The sequence below is a fragment of the Ursus arctos genome, chromosome Y (genome assembly GCF_023065955.2).
Source record: "Ursus arctos isolate Adak ecotype North America chromosome Y, UrsArc2.0, whole genome shotgun sequence".
Lineage (NCBI taxonomy): Eukaryota > Metazoa > Chordata > Mammalia > Carnivora > Ursidae > Ursus > Ursus arctos.
The window spans coordinates 22,332,449-22,358,280 of NC_079874.1; the positions used below are offsets into that span (position 1 = coordinate 22,332,449).

Here is a 25,832-nt window from a genome sequence, read left to right on the forward strand (position 1 = left end):
GTAAAGCCAGTCCAGTAATCAGCGCTAATAATGGGTTTTTCTTTCTGTGCTGGCTGCATTTGTAATACCAGCTTCTTCTCACCCATCTCTTTCTCCTGCACACCATCCCCCACCTTAGGCTTTCCTATATGCTCTACTACTCTGCCCATAAAGAGCCTTTCATCTGTCAGTACAAGTACCATACCAACATCAAGGTCGCTTTCCAAAAAGCTGAAAATTAAAGAAACTCAGAAGACGCATGTGTTGTGCACAGATGAAAAGGATCACCAAGCTGCTTCCATGCTGCAGAGATACACCAAGAACAGTGAGAAACCATCTGGGAAAAGAGTATGCAAAACAAAGCATTTGATTTCCCACAAAACAAGGCAGGGTTTGTCAGTGCCAGGGGACTGCTCTGTGGAGAACGCTGATGGCAAGGTACTCCCTGACACTTGTTGGGTACTACTTTGACAATCCCCTTCTGAATCAGGCTTGTGCAGGCACTTCACTCATCCCTCTCAGCTAGTCCATCTGCTGACTGATTCTCAAAAACAAAGTTTTCCTTTTCCTAGGCTCCTCCCCCAAAGTTACTTTCCTGTTCCAGGAGGCATGCCTCCTGTTTGTTGGTGAACTGTCAAACTGGTAAAAACAAAACCTCTTCTGAAAACTTCTCTTAACTAGCCTCCAAACCCCCACCTCCCATACTCGCTCCCTTCCCCCAAATAAAAGGAAAAGCTGCCGCCTTCCACTATGATTTTTGACTTGGGTAGGAGGGAAAGAGGCATGTCTGGAAGACAGCCTTAAATGTGTATGCTCCTTGGTTTTGTAATAGGTGAACATTGGAGGAGTCACAAAGCAGGAAGAGCCCAGTTCCAACTATTACCTGTCATCAGCCAACCAGGATCAGAAATCCTTCAATCTTTTGCAACAATTACCGCCACCTTCTGAGATCTTACAAAGGCTGCTACACTCAAGTCCCCCTCCAGAGACTGCCCAGTCACAGCCCATGCTGCCAGAAAGACAGCGATTTGTGGTCAATAAGAACGCTGGTGAGACCCTCCTGCAGCGGGCTGCCCAGCTTGGCTATGAGGTTGGTGTCCTTGTGGGTGTCTGGATTTAGAAACTACTGATGCTGCTCCTTGATGCTGGTGAGGAGGCACCCTGGCTGGGGATGGCACAAGGAAGGGCAACAAACTGAGAGTACAAACCCCCTCCAGATCAGGGACTGGGCTGGGCGTTCCAGCTTTGCACCAAAGTTATTGCCATATCCCTAGCCAACATGGCTGATGTCAGTGATAAGTTATATGGTCTCAGTACTTGATTATGTTCTTATTGTAAGCCTACATAGATCTATTATAACTTGTTTTGCACTCAGGACATATCCGTGTTATCATGCATTCACATAGTCTCTTGAAACAATAGCACTTTTTTAGTTTGGGGATAGTTTTGGTGGTTGCTTCAATGTCTTGTTTCTGTCAACATGTCTGTTTTGGAGATTTCCGGGTTATCTGGAGAGAATTCTCTGGAAGGATTTTATAGTTAGCTCAGTTGCTTGCAGATGAAATCCAGTGACAGCAGTTGGTTTATCATGAGTTGGAAGGAGCAATACCTACAAAGACAGGATAGATGTTGCATGTGGGATTGAGTAGTTCTGACATGCCAACCATTCTGTTATCACTAACTGCGGTTCAGGAAATAGATGTGCTTCTAGCAAACACATGCTTGTGCTCCCTCACCAACATGTATGCACTACCTGCCATAGCTGCAGGGGGTTCGCAAGACTAATGGTAAATGTCTTTGAAAGTGGGTACTACCAAACTATGAAGTCATCATTATGAGATTCATTGTGCAGTTCTCACAGCATTCCCCCTGCTTCTTTGCACAGGAATTGGTGTTGTACTGCCTGGAAAACAAGATTTGTGATGTGAATCATCAAGACAATGCTGGCTACTCTGCTCTGCATGAAGCTTCTGCAGGAGGATGGCTCTGCATTGTTCAACACCTTCTTAAATATGGTGCTGATGTCAACTGTAGTACCCAAGATGGAACCAGGTTAGTGGACCCTTAGTGTCTTGTTGGGACATGGGCAGTAATTCTCAGGTATGTGGAAACATTGATTGCAAAATCCTCTTTAAGTAGGAAATTTTGGAAACATACTTAAAACTTTAAAAGTGTATGACATGAGAAGAAACTTCACAGACTAGGAAGCACCAGAAATAGTCCTTTCTTAGACAGCAGGTGTACTGGCAAAATATGCCTGATATAACATAACCACTTTGAAACCATTTTGCACTGTATTGCCACTTCCAGGAAACCTTAAATAGTTAATCTTGATCAATTTCCTCTCAGCACAGTAGCAGATATCTGTCCTCTAGGAGTAGCGCAGTCCTGTGTCAGGCAGATGTACATATGTTCTTGGAGCAGCTTATCAGTCGACTTATCCGGATATTAGAAATCTGAGCTCTCATTACTGCTTCTCTTTATGGAGGGTCACAGAGAAAGGTGGGCAGCTGTTGCTATTGGACCCTCTTCGTCTGGCTGAAGTGCTTCGTAATAGATTTATTATTTTTTAAAAAGATTTTATTTATTTATTTGACAGAGAGAGACAGCCAGCGAGAAAGGGAACACAAGCAGGGGGAGTGGGAGAGGAAGAAGCAGGCTCCCAGTGGAAGAGCCTGATGTGGGGCTCGATCCCAGAACGCTGGGATCACGCCCTGAGCCGAAGGCAGACGCTTAACGACTACACCACCCAGGCGCCCCTGTAATAGATTCAAATAGTCCCCTTAACTTTGTCTTTTTCTCTTTTGGGAACCAACTGTTTAAAGACTACAACATTCCAAAGCAACCATATATACAAGTGGACTTAGGATGTCAGTATACACACCAGGGGAAAGGCACAGGCTAGAATAGTCCTGAAAGAACTTTGTTATATTTCATGTCCATTCCTAGCAATAAATAGGCTACTTAAAAAAAAAAACCAACAAGGTGGTTAGTACATTATATGATTTATACGTATGCTTTTCAACAAGGAAAAAAATCACAATATTGTCCTTGAGAAAGAATTCTGGGGACACCTGGGTGGCTCAGTCGATGAAGCATCTGCTTGCAACTCAGGTCATGATCTCAGGGTTTGGGGATCAAGCCCCACGTCAGGCTTTCTGCTCTGTGGTGCAACTGCTTCTCCCTCTGCCTGCAGTTCCCCTTGCTTGTGCTCTCTCTCGTTCTGTCTCCCTCAAGTAAATAAAATCTTTAAAAAAGAGAAAAAAAGCAGAAAGAATCCTGTCTACTAGACAATGATTGTAAAACAACTTAGCAATGCTCCAAGAGATAAAAGAAAACATGCACAGAGAAAACAATGTACAAACAAAATTGAAATGTCAATAAAGACATAGGACACATAAAAAGAAATAATTGCAGAACTAAAAAACGGAGTAACTGAAATGAAAGCTGATCAGAGGCATTCAAAGTGTGACTTCAGCAGGCAGAAGAATCAGCAAACTTGAAAATAGGACAACTGAATTATCAAATTTAAAGAACACAAAGGAAATAGAAGAAGAGCTAAAAGAACTTACTTCACTTCTTGAATATAATCCGTTGGATTAATATATACCTGATAGGAGTTCCAGAAAGAAAAGAGAAGGGAGGAGACAAATTATTTGCAGAAATTATGTTCAAAGCTTTTGCACATTTGTTGGAAGGCATGCAGACAAAGTAAGAAGCTCAGTGAGCTCCAAACAGGTTAAATTCAGAGACTCACACTAAGACATTACAGTGAAATTGTTGAGAGCCAAAAACAAAAAAAGAAATGGGGAGCAACAGAGAAGTGACCCATACACTGCTCATACACTGCTCTCCAGTAAGGTTATCGGCATAATTCTCCCTAGGAAGGTTTACAGGAAGTAGAAGTATTCAGAGTGCTAAAGGAAAAACTGTAAAGCAAGAATCCTACATCTATGAAAAGCTACCTTCAAAAATTGGGACTTTCTGAAATAAAGAAAAGCTCAGGAATTTTGTTAACTGTAGAATTAAACTGCAAAAAATAATTAATAGAAGCCGTTCAAGTCCAAATGAAACACACTAGATGATAACACCTTATAAAGAAATAGAAATTTGTTAAAGGTAAATACATGGGCCATTTTAATCTAGTTTTATAGTAACTTTGGTTTGTAGCTCTTTTGTTTTTGCTTTGTAAATGATTTAACAAAGTAATTTATACAAAACCAATTATTACTGTCTGTTTTGGAAAACATTTTGTGTGAAGATTGAAGTCTATGGCATCAATAACTGAAACATTTGTAGACTGTGCTGTATAAGAGCAGAGTTTTTTACGTTAATGACATTAGGATAGTATAAATTCAAATTAGATGGTTATAGCATTAGTATATTAAGTGTAATCCCAGAGTAACAACAAAAAGTAACTTAACTGTATTCAAAAACGAAAATGAGAAGATAATTAAAAGGGCTTAAAAAATTCTATCCAACTATATTCTATATATAAGAATCAGATTAAATCCAAAAACATAGATAATATCAGATGATGGAAAAAATATTTCAAGCAAATAGTAAATAGGAAGACAAAGAAGTGGGTGTGGTCTTAGACAAAATATACTTTAAAGCAGAAATGATTATAAGGGACAAGGAAAGAACAGTTTAATAAAGAGGATAAACACAAATCATCATGTAACAACACAAAATCAAAATATATTATATGAACCAAAACTGATGAAATTACAAGTAGAAATCAAAAGTTCTACAAAAATACTAAAGGACTTCAATACTCTCCTTTTAATAATGCACCCGCAGAGGGTAAATGAGCAAATGCAAGACTGCAATGACACAATATACCAATTAGATCTAACATACTTATACACAACACTCTACTCAACAAGAGTGGAATACACCTGTTTCTTTTGAAAGTGCACGCAGGACATTCTCCACATTACACCATATATTAGGCCACAAATGAAATTTCATTAGATTTAAGAACATAGAAATCATAGAAAGCACCTTCTCTGACCACAGTGGGATGCAGTTAGAAATAAGTAACAAAAACAAAACAGCAAAATTAGAAAATTTGTGGAAATTAAACAATATAGACTAAAGAATATGGATCAAAGAAGAAAACAGAAGGGAAATTACAAAATAATTGGATATAAACGCAAACCAAAAAAAACATCAACACTTACGTGACACAACAATTATGCTAAGGGGAAAACTTGTATTTATAAATGCTAAATGCTCACATGAAAAGGTGATCTCAAATCAACACCTTACCTGAAAACTTAAGGAACTCAGAAAGATGAACAAAGTGAACCCGTGGGACGCAGAAGGAAGGAAATACAAAAGATTATAGCACAGATAAAATAGGGAGTAGAAAAACAAATGACAAAATCAACAAAACCCAGTAGTTAGTCCTTTGAAAGATTAACAAAATCGACACTTTTATTGCTGCTGATGATTTATTTATTTATTAAACAAACTTGACTAAGAAACAGACAAGTCTCAAATTATGAAAATACAAAATGAAAATTGAGTCATTACTATCCATTTTATGAAATAAGAGGACTCAACTAATATGAGAAATAAAGAGGAATTACAAATAATGCCACAAAACTAGAGTGATGATAAGGCAAGGCTATTAAAATTATATACATAGTGTTTATAAAAAAGAAAATTGTTGTCGGTTTGAGATCTTTTGATTTTTCAAGTGTGTTGACCGCCATTACTTACCTCTTAGTATTTGGTCTCACTGAATCCTATAAGTTTCACAGTTGTATTTTCATTTTCATTTGTATTGAGCTATTTTTTCTTAGTTTCCACTGTGTTTGCTTCCTTGATACATTCATTGTTTAAAATTTGGTTTCAATTTCCATGTACTTGTGAATTTTCCATTTTTCCTTCCACTCTTGATTTTAGTTTCATTCCATTATTGGGGAAGGTACATAATGTGATTTCTGTAGTAAATAAAACTTTTTCTAATAGCCTTTGTTATCCCATATAATGATGGAGATGATAATATGTGAAAACGGTGTCCATATGCATGTTCACGTAAGTAAATACAAAAGAAGCTACAGGTAGAGAGTCTTAATAAAATGTGATAATTTCATGAACAATGGTAACTTCATTGATTCTTTGCTACATTTTTCTTCAGTTGTTATACTAACAGCAGCCTCTGTTTGGAGACTAACACATTTATTTATTTGTACCTTTTTTTAAAATTTTGGGTGTAATTGACATAGTTGTTACATTAGTTTCAGGTGTATAACATGGTGATTGGACAAGTTTAAACATTATGTTATGCTCCCTACAAGTGTAGCTACCACCTGTCTCATAACATCCCTATTACCACATCACAGACTGTGCCTTTCACTCGAGACTTATTCACTCCATAACTGAAATGCTGTCATCTCCCACCCCCCTTCCCCCTTTTTCCCATCTTCCCACTCCCCTCTGGCAGCCATCAATTTGTTCTCTGTGCTAGTAGTTCTAATTCTGCTTTTTGTTTATTTTTTCATTTGTTTTCTTTTTGTTTATTGCTTTGTTTTATTTTAGATTACATATATGATATTTGTCTTTTTCTGACTGACTTATTCACTTAGCAAGATACCCTGTAGGTCCATCCATCTGGTTGCAAATGGCACAATCCCAGTCTCTTTCAAGGCTGAGTATTATTCCAGTGGATGTGTGTGTGTGTGTGTGTGTGTGTGTGTGTGTGTGTACATTCATCCACCTATGGCTGGAAACTTCAGTTCCCATATCTTGCCTATTGTAAAAAAGTGCTGCAGTAAACATAGGGGTGCATATATCTTTTCAAATATCTTTTCATTTTCTTTTGGTAAATACACAGTAGTGCAATTTCTGGATCATATGGTAATTGATTTTTAACTTTTGGAGGAACGCCCATGTTGTTCTCCACAATGGCTGTACCAGCCTGCATTCCCACCAACAGGGCAGGAGGGTTCCCCTTTCTCCACTTCTTCACCAAAGCGTATTATGTCCTGTGTTGTTAATTTGAACCATCCTGACAGGTGTGATGTGATACCTCATTCTGGTTTTCATTTCTATTTCCCTGATGATGAGTGATGTTGAGCATCTTTTCATGTGTCCGTTGGCCATTTGGATGTCGTCTTTCAAAACTCTGTATTCATGTCTTCTGCCCATTTATAATGGGTTATTTTTTTTCTTGGTGTGGAATTATTAGTTTTTTTGTATATTTTGGATATTAACCCCTCATTGAACATATCATTTGCAAATATCTTCTCCATTCAGTAGATGGTTTTTTTTATTGATTGTTTCCTTTGCTGTGCATAAGGTTATTTTTAGCCTATTTAGTTTATATTTATTTAGCATAGTTCATTTTTGCCTTTGTTTCCCTTGCCTCTGGGATGTGTCTAGTAACAAATTGCTACAGCCAAGGTCAAAGGTTACTGACTGAGTTCTTCTCTAGGATTTTGATGGATTCCTGTCTTACATTTAGATCTCTCATCCATTTTGAGTTTGCGTTTGTGTATGGTGTAAGAAAGTGGTCCTGTTTCATTCTACTGTATGTGACTGTGCAGTTTTCCCAGCACCACTTATTGAAGAGACAGTCTTTTTTCCATTGAGTATCCTTTCCTGCTTTCTTGAAGACTAGTTGACCATAGAGTTGAGGATGCATTTCCTGGTTCTCTATTCTGTTCCACTGATCTATATATCTGTTTTTGTGTCAGTAACATATGGGTGTATTTTTTTTAAGATTTTATTTATTTGAAAGAAGAGCACACATGAGTGGGAGGACGGTATGGAATGAGGGAGAAGCAGACTCCCCCCTGAGCAGGGAGCTGGATGCGGGGCTCAATCCCAGGACTCTGAGATCATGACCCAAGCTGAAGACAGGCTTTTAACCGACTGAGCCACCCAGGCACCCCCAGTAAAATACTATATTGATCATTGAATGAATTTGATGTTTTCCTTCCATTTCTGTCTTATGGAATAGCTTTGGAAGAATAGGTATTAACTCTTCTTTAAATGTGTGATAGAATTCAGCAGTGAAGCCATCATTTCCTGGCTTTGTTTGTTATGAGTTTTTTGATTACTGACTATTTCTTTGTTTGTTATTGGTCTGTTCAGGTTTTCTGTTTCTTCCTGTTTCAGTGTTGGTAGTTTGTACGATTCTGGGAATTTATGTACTTCTTCCAGATTGTCAAATTTGTTGGCATATAGTTTTCATAACATTCTCTTATAATTTTTTTTTGTATTTTTGTGGCTTTGGTTGTTATTTCTCCCCTCCTGTTTGTGATTTTATTTATTTGGGTCCTTTCTCTTTTCTTTTTTTCAGGTCTGGCTAGAGGCTTATGTGGTTTATTGATTTTATCCAAAGAATCAGCTACTAGTATTATTGATCTGTTCTGTTGTCTTCTTTTGTTTCTATATAATTTATTTCTGCTCTCATCTTTATTATTTCTGTCCTTCTGCTGGCTTTACATTTTGCTTGTTCTTTTCCTAGCTCCTTTAGGTGAGGTTAGGTTGAAGGAGGCTCATTATTTTGATATACTTTCCTCTTAGTACCACCTTTACTATCCCAAAGGTTTTGGGCTTTTCATTTTCATTTGTTTTCCTTGTATTTGTCAATTTCTTCTCTCAATTCCTGGTTAACCCATTCATTCTTCAGTAGTTTGTTTTTTAACCTTGGTATATTTGTGGTCTTCCCTAACTTTCTTCTTGTGGTTGATGTCAAGTTCCATAGTGTTGTGGTCTGAAAATATGCATGGTATGATATCAATCTTCTTCTTCTTTTTTTTAAAGATTTTATTTATTTATGTGACAGAGAGACAGCCAGCGAGAGAGGGAACACCAGCAGGGAGAGTGGGAGAGGAAGAAGCAGGCTCCCAGCAGAGGAGCCTGATGTGGGGGATTTACTATCCATTGTTGTAAGTAGAGTGTTAAACTTCCCTGCTGTTGTTGTATTATTATCAATTGGTTCCTTTATGTTTGCTATTAACTGCTTTATTTATTTGCTTGAACATATATTGGGTGCATAAACATTTATAATTGTTGAATCCTCTTGTTGGATTGTCCTTTTTATTATTATGTAGTGTCTTTCTTTGTCTGTTGTTATAGTCTTTGTTTTAAAGTTTATTTTGTCTGATATAAGTGGTTCTACTCCAGCTTTCTTTTGATGTCCATTACTATGATAGATGTTTCTCCATCGCCTCCCTTTCAATCTGCAGGTGTCTTTAGGTCTAAAATGATTCTCTTGTAGGCATCATATATATGGTTCTTGTTTGTTTGCTTGTTTTTTACCCATTCTGGTATGCTGTGTCTTTTGATTGGAGCATTTAGTTCAATTACATTCAGAATAATTAATGATAGATATGTGTTTAGTGCCATTTTATTACTTGTTTTGTCATTGTGTCTGGAGATTTTCTCTGTTCCCCTCTAGTCTTTGTCACTTTTGGTTTCTCCATTCCACTCAAAAAGTCCCCTTTCATATTTCTTGCAGGGCTGGTTCGGTGTTCACAAATTCTTTCAATTTTTGTTTGTCTGGGAAACTATGTCTCTCCCTAATCTGAATGACAGCTTTGCTGGGTAGAACATTCTTGGCTGCAGATTTTTTCCATTCCATATTGACTATCTCACAAATTCTTTCAATTTTTGTTTGTCTGGGAAACTGTGTCTCTCCCTAATCTGAATGACAGCTTTGCTGGGTAGAACATTCTTGGCTGCAGTTTTTTTCCATTCCATATTGACTATCTCATGCCACTGGCTCCTGGTCTGCCAAGTTTCTGTTGACATATCTGCTAACCCTATATAGGTCTTCCCTTATCAGTTAGGGAACTCTTCTGTCTTATAGCTTTTAGGAATTTTTCCCTATCACTGTATTTTCCAAATATTATTACAATTGCCTTGGTGTTGGTCTGCTTTTGTTGATTTTGATTGGAGTCCTCTGTGCCACCTGGATCTGGATGTGTGTTTCCTTGCCCACATTAGGGACATGTGCAGGTATGATTTCCCCAAACAAATTTCCTGCCTACTTTTCTCTTCTTCTCTGGGGACTCCTTTGATATAGATGTTATTACATTTGATGGAATCACTGAGTTCCCTAAGTCTGTTCTCTTGTTGCATAATTTTTCTTTCTCTCTTTTGTTCAGTTCATTATTTTACATCATTTTGTCTTTGAGGTCACTAATTTTTTCCTTTGTTTCTTCAGCATGCTGTTCATTGCATCAAGTCTGTTTTTAATCTCATTTATTGCATTTTTAAAAATTTCTGATTGCTTGGTTTTTTTTTTTCCATTCTCCTATCTCTGTGACAAGGGTCTCCCTGATGTCTTCTTTTCCTTTCTCAAGCCCAGCAAGTATCCTATGATTGTTGCTTTAAGTTCTACATCAGGCAGGTCATGCAGATTTGCTTTACTTACTTACCTGAACATGGCCATACCTTATTCTTTCATGTGGGATGAGTTCCTCAGTCTTGGCATTTTGTCTATGTCTCTCTCTTCTTCTCTGTATTAGAAAAGCCTTTTGTGTCTTTTGGTCCTGAGAATAATGGCTTTATTAAGACAAGGTAGTGTCCAGGGCCTGTCACTTCAGGGGGTGTCCCTCCTGTGTGCTGCGTGCACTCTGCTGCTGTGTTTTGGCTGCTCTGTCCTTCACACCACTTGTCTGCAGAAGCTCTCCTTGCCTGCTGTGGGCAGTCATTGGTCCCTGGCCTGAATGTGGTGAGTTTTAACTTGGTGTGCTCTGCTCTGCTTGTGAAAATGAGACCTGACACCACCTCCACCAGAACTGAAGCCCTGCACATCTCTCTGGTTGGGAGATGAGGTATGGGCAGGGGTTTGTGCTGGTCTTTGGGGGAGGGGCCCACTGCTGGGCCTGAGGCAAGCTTCACTGACAGGGAGGGCAGGACCACCAGAGCACATGGTGTGGGGCTTGGTGTAAGCAGGTTAGGCAGCCAGTGCAGGTGCTGTGCTGCCCCCCACAGGTAGCTCCATGTTTATGCTGAGGGTTGGGGAAGGGAGATGGCACCTGCCAGCTCCTTTCTTCCTGGAGAGTCATCTCTGTGAACACTACTCGGTGAACGCTCTCTTACAGGAGTGAATAATCTCCTCATTGTGTGCCCCCATGTGTCCTTCAGGTGGCTGTTTCCGTGCTGTCTGTCCCCAGGTTGTTTGCCTGCTTTCTTTTGAAGAGCAGCACAGCACCTTCAGGGCTCTATCCCAGCCAAGTCCACTGACTTTTAAAAGTGCAGGCTTTTAAGCCCTGTTGGTTGCAAGAACTCAAGAAATCCAGTCCTCCTTGTTCTCCTGGCCAGGAACTTTGGGGAAGTGTTCTCTTTGTGTATTCTCCCTGGTGTGCTCTTCTCTCTCTCACCCTTGTCTGTGACCATGGCTCCCTTCCTTCCAAGCACCTGCAATCTGTTTCTGCCGTAAACCGTGTCTCTGCACTTTCTACTTACCTTAATGTGGCTTCTTCTCTCCCTTCAGTTATAGAGTTTGCTCTCTCATCTTCAGGTTGAATTCTGGGTATTTAGATGATTTTATAGTTATCTGGTTTTGTTCCTGGGACTAGGTGAGCTTAGGGTCCTCCTACTCTATTTCCATCTTCCTCTCTGCCACATGGAAGATGTTTGATTGCTGAATAAATCTTATTTGTTATTGGTCTGTTCATACTTTCTGTTTTCCTCTGAGTCAGTCTTGGTAGTTTTATGTTTCCAGGATTTCTTTCTGGGTTTCCATTTGTCCTGGGTTATCTGATTTGCTTATATATAATTGAGTACAGTAGTTTCTTATGATCTTATTTCTGGGGTATCTATTGTAATGTTTCCTCCTTCATTTCTGATTTTTTTTTTTTACTTAGTATTCTTTCTTTTTCTTAATGTAGCTAAAATTTTGTGTATTCAAAATTGTGATCCTTGTTTTGTTGATCTTTTCTTTTTTCTTTCTTTTTAAATTTATTTTTAATAATATTTTTATTATGTTATGTTAGTCACCGTACAGTATATCCTTAGTTTTTGTTGTAAAGCTCGCTTTACATTATTCATTACTTTATTCATTATTTGTATATCACTATATATTTATATATATATATATATTTGTATATCACAGTAATGTATATCACTATACATTATTCATTAGTTGCGTATAACACCCAGTGCACCATGCAATACGTGCCCTCCTTACTACCCATCAACAGCGTATCCCATTCCCCCACCCCCCCTTCCCTCTGAAGCCCTCAGTTTGTATCCCAGAGTCCATAGGCTCTCATGGTTCATTCCCCCTTCTGAGTACCCCCCCTTTCTTTGACATCTCTTTTTAAATTTAAATTCAGTTAGCCTATCTTTTTAGTTGGGTTTTCCTAGTCTCTATTTCATTTATTTTTTTCTCTGATATTTTGTTATTTCCCTCTTTCTGGTAATTGTGTCTTAGTTCTTCCTCTTATTCTTGTTCCTTGAAATGTAATGTTAGATTTTATCAGTAGTTTTACATGTTTGTGCATTCATTTATGCCTATTAAGCTCCCTTTTAGAATTGCTTTTGCATCCTACCTTAGCCTTTGGTGTTTTGTTTTGTGTGTGTATTTTTTTTCATGCTCATTTGTTCCATAGTTTTTTGTTTTCCTTTTGATTTCTTCCTGAACCATTAGCGATTCATGAGTATATTACTAAAGTCCATATATTTATAGGCTTTCCAGTTTTCCTTTTATTCCTGATTTATGGTTTCATACCGTTGTAGTCAGAAAAGCTATTTGCATGATAAGAGTCTTTTTAAATTTGGTAAGATGTGTTTTCTGTCCTGTTATCTGATCTGTCCTGCACAATGTTCCATGTGCACTCGAGATGATCATATTCTGCTGCTTTGGGATGGAATTTTCTAAATGTGTCTATTCTTACATACATTAGGTCTCCTTTGTCTAAAACATCGCTCAAGTCCAACATTGTTTGATGATTTTCTGTCTGAATGCCCTGGCATTGCTAAATGTGGACTATTGAAGTCCCTTGCTTGCCTTTCAGATCCGTTAGTATTTGCCTAACATTTATTTAGTTCCTCCAATGTTGGGTGCATATGTATTTACCATGGTTATGTCTTCTTGATAAGTTAACCTCCTCATCATTATATAATGACCTCCTTTGTCACAGCTTAGCTATTGGCTTAAAGAGTCTGTTTTGTCTGATACAAGCGTAGCTGTACCTAATCTCTTTTGGTTTCCAATTGCATGGAATGTGTTTTTTCAATTCTTTCATCTTGAGCCTCTGTTGTGCTTAGAACTGAAGAGTCTTTTGCTAGCAGCATGTATTTAATGCATCCAGTCTTTTCGTATTGGATAATTCAATTCAAATACCTTTATTATTGATACATAATGCCTTACTATTGCCATTTATTGGTTTGGGGTGTTTGGAACTTCCTGTTCTTTTTTTATTCTCTTAGCATGTGTGGTGTTGTTGTGGTTTGTTGTTGTTGTTTTTGTCGTTGTTGTTGTTGTTTTGTTGTGTGTGTGTGTGTGTGTGTGTGTTTTTTGTAAATTGGTGATTTTCTGTGGTGGCATGTTATGACCTCTTTTATGTATCAATAAGATTTTGCTTTGCAGTTACCATGAGACCTGCATAAAATATCTTAGAGTTGTAACAGTCTTCTTTACACTGACAACAACATAATATGTATGTATATGGTTTGTGACATACAAAAACCTTGTCCTTTTGTTGCCCCTATCCTGCAGTTAGTGTTGGAGTTTGCCTTTCTCATATTGTATATTTGTTAACAAATTATACTAGCTTCAGTTATTTTTGATAGCATTAACCTTTTTTTAGTATATTTAAGTAGGTAATGCACCTCATATACAGTATTAGAGTTTCTCAATTGGACTAAGTATTAGCCTTTACCAATGTGTTATATATTTTTGTAAGTTTTTGTTACTAGTTTGGTGGCCTTTGATTTCAGGTTGAAAAACTCCTTTCCACTTCTTGTAAGACAGGTCCAATCATCATTATGATTCCTGACTTCTGGTTTTATACCATTCTCCTAGTTCTATATGGGAAAGTATTTATCCTTTAATTCTAAAGGATAATTTTGATAGATAGAGTATTTATGGTTGGCAGTATTTTTTCTTTTAGCACTTTGAGTATATCATCCCGCTTTCTCCTGGCTTACTAAGGTTTGTACTGAGAAATCTGCTGATAGTCAAATCATTTCTGCATATATTACAATCTCATTTTCTCTTGCTGCCTTTAGGATCTTTTTTTGTCTTTGATTTTTGAGAGTTTTATTATAAAGTGTCCTGGAAAAGATCATTTGAACTGTAGAAATGGCATAGTGTATATCTTCATGAATTTGGATTTCAGATCTCTCCCCAGGCTGGGAAAGTTCTCACCCACTATTTCTTTAAATAAACTTTCTGCTGCTTCTCCCCCTCCTCCCCTTTCAGATTTCTAGGGATTTGGATATTGTGGCTTTTCAGTGGTGTCCATAGATCTAGTAGGCTTCCTTTACACTGTTTATCTCTTCATACTGGGTTATTTCAGAGTTCCTCTCCTATTTTACTGATTCTTCTGTAGTACACAAGTCTATTCTGATGTTGATGCTTTCTGTTGCATTCTCTATTTCAGTTACCGAGTTCTTCATGTCCAGAATTTGTATGCTTCCTTTTTTATGATTTCTGTTTCTGTTAATGTCACATTTGCATTATGCATTTTTTGTTGTTGTTGATGTCAATGAATTGTCTTGCTGTGGTGTTTTGTAGCCTATCAGTTTACTTAAATAACTCATTTGAATTCCTTAGCTGGCGGTACTAATCTGCATTCCCACCGAAAGTGGTTCGTTTTTCTCTATAGCCTGGCTAACGCTTCATTTCTTGTGTTGTTGATTTTAGCCATTCTGACAGGTGTAATGTGATATCTCATGGTAGTGTTGATTTACTTGCATTTCCCTGGTGGTGAGAGATGTTGAGCATGTTTTCATGTGTCTGTTGGCCACTGGGATGTCTTCTTTTGAAAAATGTCTATTCAGATCCTGTGTCCTTCTTTCAATCAAATTATTAGTCTTCTTTATGTTGAACTATGTAAGTTCTTCGTGTATTTTGAGTATTAATCCCTTATTGGATGCATCATCTGCATCTATCTTCTTCCATTCAGTGGGCTGACTTTCTGTTTTGTTTATGGTTTCCTTCTATGTGCAAGCTTTTTTGTTTTGCTGTAGTTTCCAGTGGTTTGATAGGTTTGTTCTGTTTTCCTTGCTACAGGAGGTTGAGAGTTTTTATCATGAATGGATGTTTGAGGTGGATGATCTGATTTTCATCCTTCATTTTGCTCATGTGGTGTATCCACATTGATGACTGATTGATTTGAAATTTTAAACCATCCTTGCATCCCCTACATAAGTCCCCCTGGTTGTGTTGAATGATCCCAATGGACTCCCATAATGTTTATATTACTTTGATGGTGTCCTGTAAGTCCCTTAGGTTCTGTTCACTTTTCTGACTATTTCTGTTGCTTCTTTGACTTAAGAATGTAAATAGCTTGTCTTTGTGTTCATTGATTCTTTCTCGTGCCTTTTTCTAGTGAATTTTTCAGTTATTATATTTTTCATGTCCATGCTTCTGCTTAGTTCTTATTTTATAGTTTCTCTTTTTTGCTATGTTCTCATTTTGCATGTGCATCATTCCTGATTTCATTCTATTATCTGCCTTCTCTTTTGGCTGATTGTTCACCTTTGGGATGGGTATTTTGAATTCTTTGTCAGGAATTTCTTAAGCCTTTTCTTTAGGGCCATTTCCTGGAGATTATTTTATTCTTTTGAGTGAGCCATGTTTTCCCATTTGTGTGTACGTGTTCTTCGTGATCTTTTGATGGCGCTTGGAAAAAAAACAGCCGTCTTTCTCAGTCTTTTCAGATTGGTTTCATACAAGGAAAGACCTTCACCAGTCAGCTCAAGTAGAGCATCTGGGACCCTATCAGACTTTTCTGAGAGTAAGTGTTCTCTTGAACTGTATATGGAGTTTCCCAGTGGAAGGTGCCTCTGTTCTCAAGACCCAATAATCTTTTGCTCTCACTATCTGTGGTAAAGCAGGCTCTCTGGTCTCTATCAAGAGGTGCTTTCTTGTTACCAGTTCCAAAGTATGGGCTCTGATATGAATTGTGTCTATCCGAAAGTCATATTTTGAAGCCCTAAGTCCTAATGTGACTGTACCTGGAGATTAAGCCATTAGGAGGTAACTGATGTCAAATGATGTCGTAAAAGGCATGGTTCTAATCCAGTAGGACTGAGGCCTTATAAAGGAAAAAAAAAAGACTCTTTCTTTCTCTCCATCACATGAAAACACAGTAAGAAGTTGGCCATCTCCCAAGTCAGGAAGAGTGTCCTCGCCAGAAACAGATCAGCCAGGATCCTGACTGGTACTTTCCAGCCTGTAAGAAATACAATTTAAGCATTCCAGTCTGCTTTATTCAGTTCAGGTAGGCTGAATAACTAATACAGCATCCAAAGAATGCCCCATTCAGTTCAGAGCTCTGAGTTAGCCACACAGAAAACAGTTCTTCAGTATAGCTCCCCTGCAAACCTAGAACATTTGACATACATTCCACTCGTGTCTTTCCTTATCCAGGGAGAAGCTGGGATTTTTTTTTCCTGACTATACTTCCATTGTGCTGAGTGAGGGTGCTGTCACATGTAAATTCAACACATTTTCTTAGCCGTTTCATTGCAGCTCTTTTTGACTACACTTAGCTTCATTGCTGCAACCTCTGACTGTCTCCTGGAGTTCTCATAAGGCCAGTTTATTCCATACAATGTTAAGTCACTGTCTCCATGAGGCAATGAGAGCCTGAGGATTCCAGTTCCTCTATCTTGTTGAGGTCACTCAGCTGTGTGGTTTTAATAAAGTCTTTATCAAAATCTCAACATTTACAGATAAGTAGAAAAATCCATCCTAAAGTTCATATGGAATCTCAAGGGACCTCAAATAACGAAAACCATGTGATAAAGAACAAAGTCTCTTGTCTTGATTTTTCCTGATTTCAAAATTTGTCACAAAGCTACTGTAAGCAAAGCAGTGTTTTGCTAGCATAAAGGCAGATGTATTGTACAATGGAATAGAAGAGACACCCCAGAAATAGACCATTGTATATGTGGTCAAATGATCTTCTACACATGTTCTCAGACCATTCATGGGCATATACATCTCTCAACCACAAGTGTTAGGAAAGCTGCACATCCACATACAAAAGAATGAACTTGGGCCCTTTCCCTTATACCATCATAAAAGATTTAATTTATGATGGATTAAATACCTAAATGTAAGGCCTAAATCTATGAAACTAGAAGAAAACATAGGGTGAACCTGTGTGACATTTGATTTGGTATCAATTTCTTGGATATTCCATCAAAAGCACTGACAATAAAAGAAAAAATAGGTGAAAGGGACTACATCAATTTTCATTCATCAAAGGACAGAGTCAAGTGTGACAAGAATGAGAGAAATTATTTGCAAATTGTATATCTAATAAGGAATTAGCATGTGGAATATATAGGAAACTCCTACAACTCAATAACAAAAATACAACCCAATCATAAAATGTGTAAAGAACGTAGACACTGATGTAAAAAAAAGAAAAAAAAAGATACGCAAATGGCCAAAAAGTACATGAAAAGAGCTCAAAGTCACTAATTATTAAGGAAATGCAAATCGAAACTATAGTAAAACCCCATGACCCTGCTATTAAAAGTAACCTAGAAAATAAAAAGCATTGACAACAGTATGAAGAAATTAGAACCTTGTGTACTACTGGTGGGAATGTGGAATGGAGTAGCTATTATGGAAAACAGTAGGGTAGTTCCTCAAAAAATTAAAAATGGATTTGCCATATAATTCTGCAGTCCTACTTCTAGATGTGTGTGAATTGAGAACAATATTAAGGAGATGTTTGCATCCCCATGTTCATTTCAGCATTGTCCCCATGCTTTAATAAACCACACATTTTGCACCAAAAAAAAAAAAGAAAGAAAAGAAATAGAAAATACCTAAATATCTGTTGATGGATCAAGGATAAACAAAATATGGTATACACCTGTGAATGGAATACTACTAATTCTTCAAAAGGAAAGAAATTCTGACACATGGTACAACATGTGCTTGAAGTAAATATGCTTGAAAATGTGCGCAGTAAAATAAACGAGTTGCAGAAGGACAAATTGTATATGAAGGTACAATAGTCCTTGCCAGTGGTGATGGGAGGAGTAATGCGGTTATGGGTATACAGAATTTCAGTTTGCAGGATGAAAGAACTTCTGTGGATGGATGATTGGGATGATTGCAGAACATTGTGAATGTACTTGATGCCACTGAACTGAACACTTACAAAGTTTTTAGATGGTTAATTTTGTTATGTGTATTTGCATCTTTTTTTATTCGATGGCTTCTTTATTTTTTTGTAACATTTTTTATTATATTATGTTAGTCACCATACAGTACATCCCTAGTTTCTGATGTAAAGTTCCGTGATTCATGACTTACGTACAACACCCAGTGCTCCATGCGATACGTGCCCTCCTTAATACCCATCACCGGCTTATCCCAATCCCCCACTCCTCCCTCCCCTCTGAAGCCCTCAGTTTGTTTCCCAGAGTCCATGCATCTTTTTTTTTTTTTTAAGATTTTATTTATTTACTCGACAGAGAGAGAGACAGCCATCGAGAGAGGGAATACAAGCAGGGGGAGTGGGAGAGGAAGAAGCAGACTCCCAGCAGAAGAGCCTGATGCGGGGCTCGATCCCATAATGCTGGGATCACGCCCTGAGCCGAAGGCAGATGCTTAACACTGTGCCACCCAGGCGCTCCCCAGAGTCCATGCATCTTAAATAGTAGTTTAGAAATTATTTGTTAAGACTTCATGCGTTTGCGGTTCTTCACTCTCATTTTGTTTTTCCTGTCATTCCAAACCAGTATTCTAAATTGTTATGGCTATAGCCTTTAACTCTTCAGCTTAATGTAAACTCCATAGGTAGTGAGACTTGTAGGAATATTTCTGTCTTCTAAGTTGGTGTGTGTTTGTGTGTTTTCATAGAACAATTGGGTAGGCTTCAATGTTAGGCTGTACCTACTTTCTGATTTTCTTATTTTTTTTCCTCTTTAAAAAAAAAATATGTTCAATTAGCCAACATACAGTACATCATTAGTTTATGATATAGTGTTCAATGAATCATTAGTTGTGTATAACACCCAGTGCTCAACACCACACATGCCCTCCTTATTACCCATCACTTTGTTACCCCATCCTCCACCCTCCTTCCTTCTGTAAACCTCAGTTTGTTTTCTGGAGCCGAGTCTCTCGTGTTTTGTCTCCCTCTCTGATTTCTTCCCATTCACTTTTCCCTCCCTTGCCTTGTGGTCCTCTGCGCTAGTCCTTATGTTCCACAGGTGAGTGACACCATATGATAATTGTCTTTCTCTGCTTGACTTATTTCACTCAGCATAATCCTCTCCAGTCCCATCCATGTCAGTGCAAATGGTGGGTATTCATCCTTTATGATGGCTGAGTAATATTCCATTATGTATATGAACCACATCTTGCTTATCCAGTCATCTGTTGAAAGGCATCTTGGCTTCTTCCACAGTTTGGCTGTTGTGGACAATGCTGCTATGAACATTGGGGTGCAGTTGCCCCTTCTTTTCACTATGTCTGTATCTTTGGGGGTAAATACCTAGTAGTGCATTGCTCTATTTTTAACTTTTTGAGGAACCCCCATACTGTTTTCCAAAGTGGCTGTACCAGTTTGCATTCTCACCAAGCAGTGTAACAGGGATCCCCTTTCTCCACATCCTCTCCAACATTTGTTATTTCCTGCCTTCTTAATTTTTGCCATTCTAACTGGAGTAAGGTGGTATCTCAATGTGGTTTTGGTTTGAATTTCCCTGGTAGCTAATGATTTTGAACGCTTTTTCATATGTCTGTTAGCCATTTGTATGTCTTCATTGGAAAAGTGTCTGTTCATGTCTTCTGCCCATTTGTTGACTGGATTGTTTGTTATTTGGGTGTTGAGTTTGAGAAGTTCTTTGTAGATCTTGGATACCAGTCTTTTTTTTTTCCAATTGTTTTTATTACATTATGTTAGTCACTATACAGTACATCCCTGGTTTTGATGCAAGGTTCGATGATTCATTAGTTGCGCTGGATACCAGTCTTTTATCTATAGTGTCATTTGCAAGTATATTCTCCCATTTGGTGGGCTGCCTCTTAGTTCTGTTGACTTTACTTTGCTGTGCAGAAGATTTTTATCTCGATGAAGTTACTATTGTTGCTTTTATTATTTTTTCTTTCTTTTTTAAAATATTCAGTTAGCTTTTAAAACCCTTAGTCGTTTTCTGTGTTTTGGTCTTCGAATTTTTTTTTTCTTTTAAAAGTTTCAACCAAGCAAGTCACTTAAGCATCTGCCTTTGGTTCAGCTTGTGATCTCAGGGTCCTGGGATTGAGTCTGTCATTAGGCTTCCTGTTCAGCGGGGAGCCTGCTTCTCCCTCTGCTTCCTTCTCTCTCTATCTCTGTCTCTCATGAATAAATAAAATAAAAAATTAAAATATTTTTTGACCAAGCTATCTTAGTGCTCAAAAGTAATAAAAAAAATACACAGTTAAGACGGGGGGAGGAGTTAGTGGGATATTATGTTGGCCATTGTTTTGCTGTTTTTCCACTATATGCAACAGAAAAAGCTTCCTGTTCCATGAAGCTCTTGCTGGTCCCATAAGTCCTTCTCTTCACTTTATTCCTGGACTCTCAGCAATTCCAGCCTCATGCTTGTCATTGCCTCTCCTCTAACCTCAAGTTTTGTACTCCTCTTGGACAGTTAGAGGCAATTTGTAGTCCTCCTTTTGCCTACTTCTGCATGTGTTTCTCTTTCTCTCAATTGGCTAATAGAACCAGAGCATGAAATCTTGGCCAGTTGTATAATGGTCATGTGGCTCAGAAGCATCTGAAAATATATCAGGGCTCACATGCATAACATTGGTTAAGACTCTGGATTCTGTAATCTATTTAAGTTAGCATGCTTAATATATGAGTGGGAAAGTACTGACAATACAGAAGGCAACTGTTGGTTTTGAGTAGGAACTGCTATCATAACACACACCTTCAGACTTGGCCCCTACCCTGTCTTTGAACATGATTTGTTGGTCAGAGGAACTGAGGAACCTGGAAAGTATCTTTGTGATTCTATGCATGGGAGCTACTGGAAGGCAATGTCAGGGCTTTCCTTTCTGAAATTAGCAAAACTGAAATGTATTTGGTCTCTCACATTTCCAAAACTGTCCAGGATGGGACTGCAGGCAACATTCCATCCTGAGTGGACATTAGGGGAAAGATTGTGTATCTTCATGGGAACTCACCACAGTGAGTCTCAGTCTAGGTTAACTTTAGGCCCCATTCGTTCCTTTTCCAGAGCTTCTGGGTCAGATAGTTGGTCATTGATCTATTTTAAGGTGCTGGAGTCCAGCTTCAAGAGAGTTTACACTAATCATTCATGCTTGTACCCTGGTTCTTTAATAAGTGGAGTATTTGTTTATTTTTATGTTTTTATTTAAATTCCAGTTAGTTGAAGTATACAGTGTTTTATTAGTTTCAGATGTACAATTTAGTGATTCAGCACTTCCACACATTACTCAGTATTCTTCATGGTAAGTGCACTCTTCATTCCCATCACCTGTCTCACCCATCCCCGACCCCCCTTGCCTCTGGTAAACATCAGTGTGTTCTCTAGAGTTAAGAGTCTGTTTCTTGGTTTGTCTCTCTCTCTCTTTTTTCCCTTTGCTCGTTTGTTTCTTAAATTCCACAAATGAGTGAACTCATGTGGTGTATGTCTTTCTCTGACTGACTTGTTTCTCTTAGCATAATACTATCTAGCTCCATCCATGTCGTCACAAGTGGTAAAATTTCATTCTTTTTCATGGCTGAGTAATATTCCATCATATCTATATACCACTTCCTCTTTAGCCACTCATCAGTCGATGGACATCTGGTCTCTTGCCATAACTTGGCTATTGTTGGTAATGCTGCTATAAACATTGGTGTGCATGTATCTCTTTGAATCTGTATTTTTGGGTTCTTTGGGTAGATACCTAGTAGTGCAATTGCTGGGTCATAGGGCAGCTCTAGTTTTAACTTTCTGAGGAACCTCCATACTGTTTTCTGGTGTGGCTGCACCAGTTTGCATTTCCCACCTCCACATCCTTGCCAACACCTGTTGTTGCTTGGGTTGTAAATTTTAGCCATTCTGACATGTGTGACGTGGTGTCACTGGAGTTTTGATAACAACCCCCTGATGATGAGTGATGTTGAGCGTTTTGCCTGTGTGTGTTAGTCATCTGCATGTCTTCTGTGGAGAAATGTCTATTCATGTCTTCTGCCCATTTTTAAACTGGATTATTTGTTTCTTGAGTGTTGAGTTTGATAAGTTCATTATGTATTTTGGATACTAGTCCTGTATCAGAAATGTCATTTGCAAATATCTTCTTGTTGAAACTTTCCTTCAGTGTGCAGACACTTTTTATTCTTAGGAAGTCCCAGTAGTTTATTTTTGCTTTTTTTCCCCCTCAAATGGAGAAGATATTTGTACAAGCTGTATAGCAATGGTTTGTTCTATTGGTTTCATTTCCATTATGATGGAATCTTTCCCCACTGTGAGTTAATCTTTATACAGCCTGTCACTGCTTGATGTTCTTGAATGTTTTCCCTTTTGTCTTGAATTAGGGTCTTGGATTAATATAGATTTGCCTATTGTTAAAGGAAATAACTTCAGAAACATGTGTACACACTTTAATCGCTCTGCACATCTCCTCCTAGGCCGCTCCATGATGCAGTTGAGAATGACCACTTGGAAATTGTCCGATTGCTCCTCTCCTATGGTGCCGACCCCACTTTGGCTACATACTCAGGTAGAACCATCATGCAAATGACGCACAGTGAACTTATGGAAATATTTCTGGCAGGTACGTCACTTCAGGAAAAGGGAATGACAAAATTTAAGAAATGTTCTTTATTAAAAGTCAAATGGTAACTAAGGTGGATTTTACCGGGCAGAAATTAAAAAGCTTTAGATTTTAGGACAGTAATAATGCTGCCTTTTGTTTGGTATAATACAGCACTTTACTTCAGTTAATTATTTTGGTGATTAGCCATTGATTCTGCATTTACTTTGGTCTACTTGGACTAATGTTTAAGAAGATTTCCTAAATATTTACACATTCTACATGTGCATGTTTAACTGAGGTATTTTTACATTTCAAGTCTGGGTAAAAATGAAGATGCAGATGTCCCATTTAGGAAACTATTTGGGTGATTCCATGGGTTTTAGCAGATAAGCTATCATTTAAGCCGCAGTCACAATAGGATCCCTGAAACACACCACAAGTTTTTCATGAATGCAAAGAATGAAGTAGAGTTAAATTCTTTATAATTCACTTACTGCCAAAGATTGCCACTGACTCAGATGGTAATAAATATTTATCTAAGTTAGCCTCATGTGGCAGAAAAAACATCTTAGTGTCAAAGAAGAGAGATTGATCCCACTACCTTGAGATCATGACCTGAGCCAAAGGCAGATGCTTAACCAACTGAGCCACCCAGGTGCCCCCTATCTTACACATTTGTAAGTGTACAACTCAGTAGTGTTAAGTATATCCATATTGTGTAACAGAGCTCTAGAACATCTTCATCTTGAAAAACGGACCCATTAAACACTAATTTCACTTGTCCTTCCCTCCAGACTCTGGTAAGCAATAATCTCTTTATTTTTCAGTGATTATGACTGGTTTAGATACCTCATATGAGAGGAATCTTAAATAATATTTGCCCTTTTGTGATTGGCTTTCACCAAGCATTGAGTTTTCAAGATTCATCCATGTTGCAACGTGTCAGAATCTCTTTTTTTTTAAAAAAAATATTGAATGATATTGCATTTATGTGTGTACCACAACTGCTTATCCGTTCATCTGAGGATGGGCATTTGAGCTGTTTATTCCTCTTGAGTATTGTGAATAATGCTGTAATGAACATGGGTGTGCAAACACCTGAGATCCTGCTTTCAATTCTTTCAGATATGTTTTCAGAACTGGGATAGCTGGGTTGTAGGGTAACTATACTTTTAACTTTTTGAAGGCCCTACCCACTGTTTTCCACAGGGGCTGCACCAGCTTGCATTCCCACTAGCAGTGTAAGAGGGTCCCCTTTCTCCGCATCCTCGCCAACACCTGTTGTTTTCTGTTTATTTTCATTGTAGCCATCCTAATGGATATAAGTGATATCTGACTGTAGTTTTGATTCTCATTTCCCTCATGATGAATGATGTTGAATGTCTTTCTATGTGCTTATTAACCACTGGAATGTCTTTGGGGAGTTGTCTATTCCCCATGTTTTGATCATGGGTTTTTTGTTTGTTTGTTTGTTTTTAAAGATTTTATTTATTTATTCGACAGGATAGAGACAGCCAACGAGAGAGGGAACACAAGCAGGGGGAGTGGGAGAGGAAGAAGCAGGCTCATAGCGGAGGAGCCTGATGTGGGGCTCGATCCCATAATGCCGGGATCACGCCCTGAGCCGAAGGCAGACGCCCAACCGCTGTGCCACCCAGGCGCCCCTGTTTTGTTTTGGTTTTGAGTTCTAAAAACTCCTTATATATTGTGGCTATTAACCCAAGACATGATTTCCAAACATTTTCTCCCATTCTGGGGGTGGTCTTTTTCACTCTGTTGTTTACTTTGATGCACCACAGTTTTTAAGTTTAATGTCACATTTACCTGCTTTTTATTTTGTTGCCTCTGCTTTTAGTGTCATATCCAAGAAATTATTGGAATGCAATTTTCTGAATCTTTCCCCTAATGTTTTTATAGTTTTATGTCTCGTGTTTAGGTCTTTAATACATTTTGAGTCATTTTGTGCAACCAATGTCAGGTAAGGATCCAGGCTCATTCTTTTCCCTGTGTATATCCACCATCCCCAGCAGAATTTCTTAAAGAGATAGTCCTTACCACCCTTGTCAAGACTTTTTGGCAGCTTATGTGGGTGTTTATTTTGGGGCTCCCTGTTCTGTCCTCTTAGCCTGTATGTCTGTCCTTAAGCCAACGCAATGCTGTCTTGATTACTCTTGCTTTATAGTATGTTTTGAAATCAGGAAGCGTGAAGTAACTGTATTTGTCTTCTTTGAAGATTATTTTGGCTATTTGGCATCCCTTGATTCCATATGAATTTTAAGATGGGTTTTTCTATTTTTGCAAACAAAACAATGTCACTGGGGTTTTGATAGAGATTGCATTCAATCTGTAGATTGCTTTGGTTATGCAAATTTTAAATATTAAACCATCTAATCCACACACATGGAATATAGATATCTTTCCATGTATCTGTATTTTCTGAGATTTCTTTTAGCAAAGTTTTCTAGTTGTTACTATACAAGTGTTTTGCCCCCTTGCTTAATTTTATTCCTGAGTACTGATTCTTTTTGATGCATTGTGCTATTGTTTTATTTTCTTTTAGGATTGTTGGTGTATGGAAAAGCAACCAATTTCTGTATTTTGACTATGTATCCTGCAACTTTGCTGAAATTGTTTTAAGTTTTTTAAAATGTTATTATTTTGTTTCCTCTCCAGATTATGTAAATGACCTCCAGGGTCCCAGTGATGATGAGTTTATTGCCCCTTGGGAGTTCTATGGAAGCTCTCTGTGTGGTAAGCAATATGGTTTTCGCAGTTTACTGGGAAATGAATGTATTCCATAACATTTCTCCCTGATGTGGATGAAGGGTAGGTGGGTAGTGTGTGTCGTAAGCAGAGGTCATTAGGAAATGTTCTCTTTTTCTTTAGTATCATTTAATTAATGAGACCTAAAATGTTGATGGAACCTACT

General features: G+C 38.1%; 1 protein-coding gene across 1 annotated transcript in view; it reads left to right on the forward strand.

Annotated features, from left to right (window-relative positions):
- LOC125282062 (BCL-6 corepressor-like) overlaps positions 1 to 25,832 on the forward strand; it is a 47,076-nt gene that overhangs the window by 18,336 nt on the left and 2,908 nt on the right. Inside the window, exons 4-8 of the mRNA XM_048216305.2 lie at positions 119 to 417; positions 812 to 1,069; positions 1,865 to 2,031; positions 22,776 to 22,921; positions 25,577 to 25,654. Of these exons, the coding sequence (XP_048072262.1) occupies positions 119 to 417; positions 812 to 1,069; positions 1,865 to 2,031; positions 22,776 to 22,921; positions 25,577 to 25,654 (948 nt within the window). The remainder of the gene's footprint in view (positions 1 to 118; positions 418 to 811; positions 1,070 to 1,864; positions 2,032 to 22,775; positions 22,922 to 25,576; positions 25,655 to 25,832) is intronic.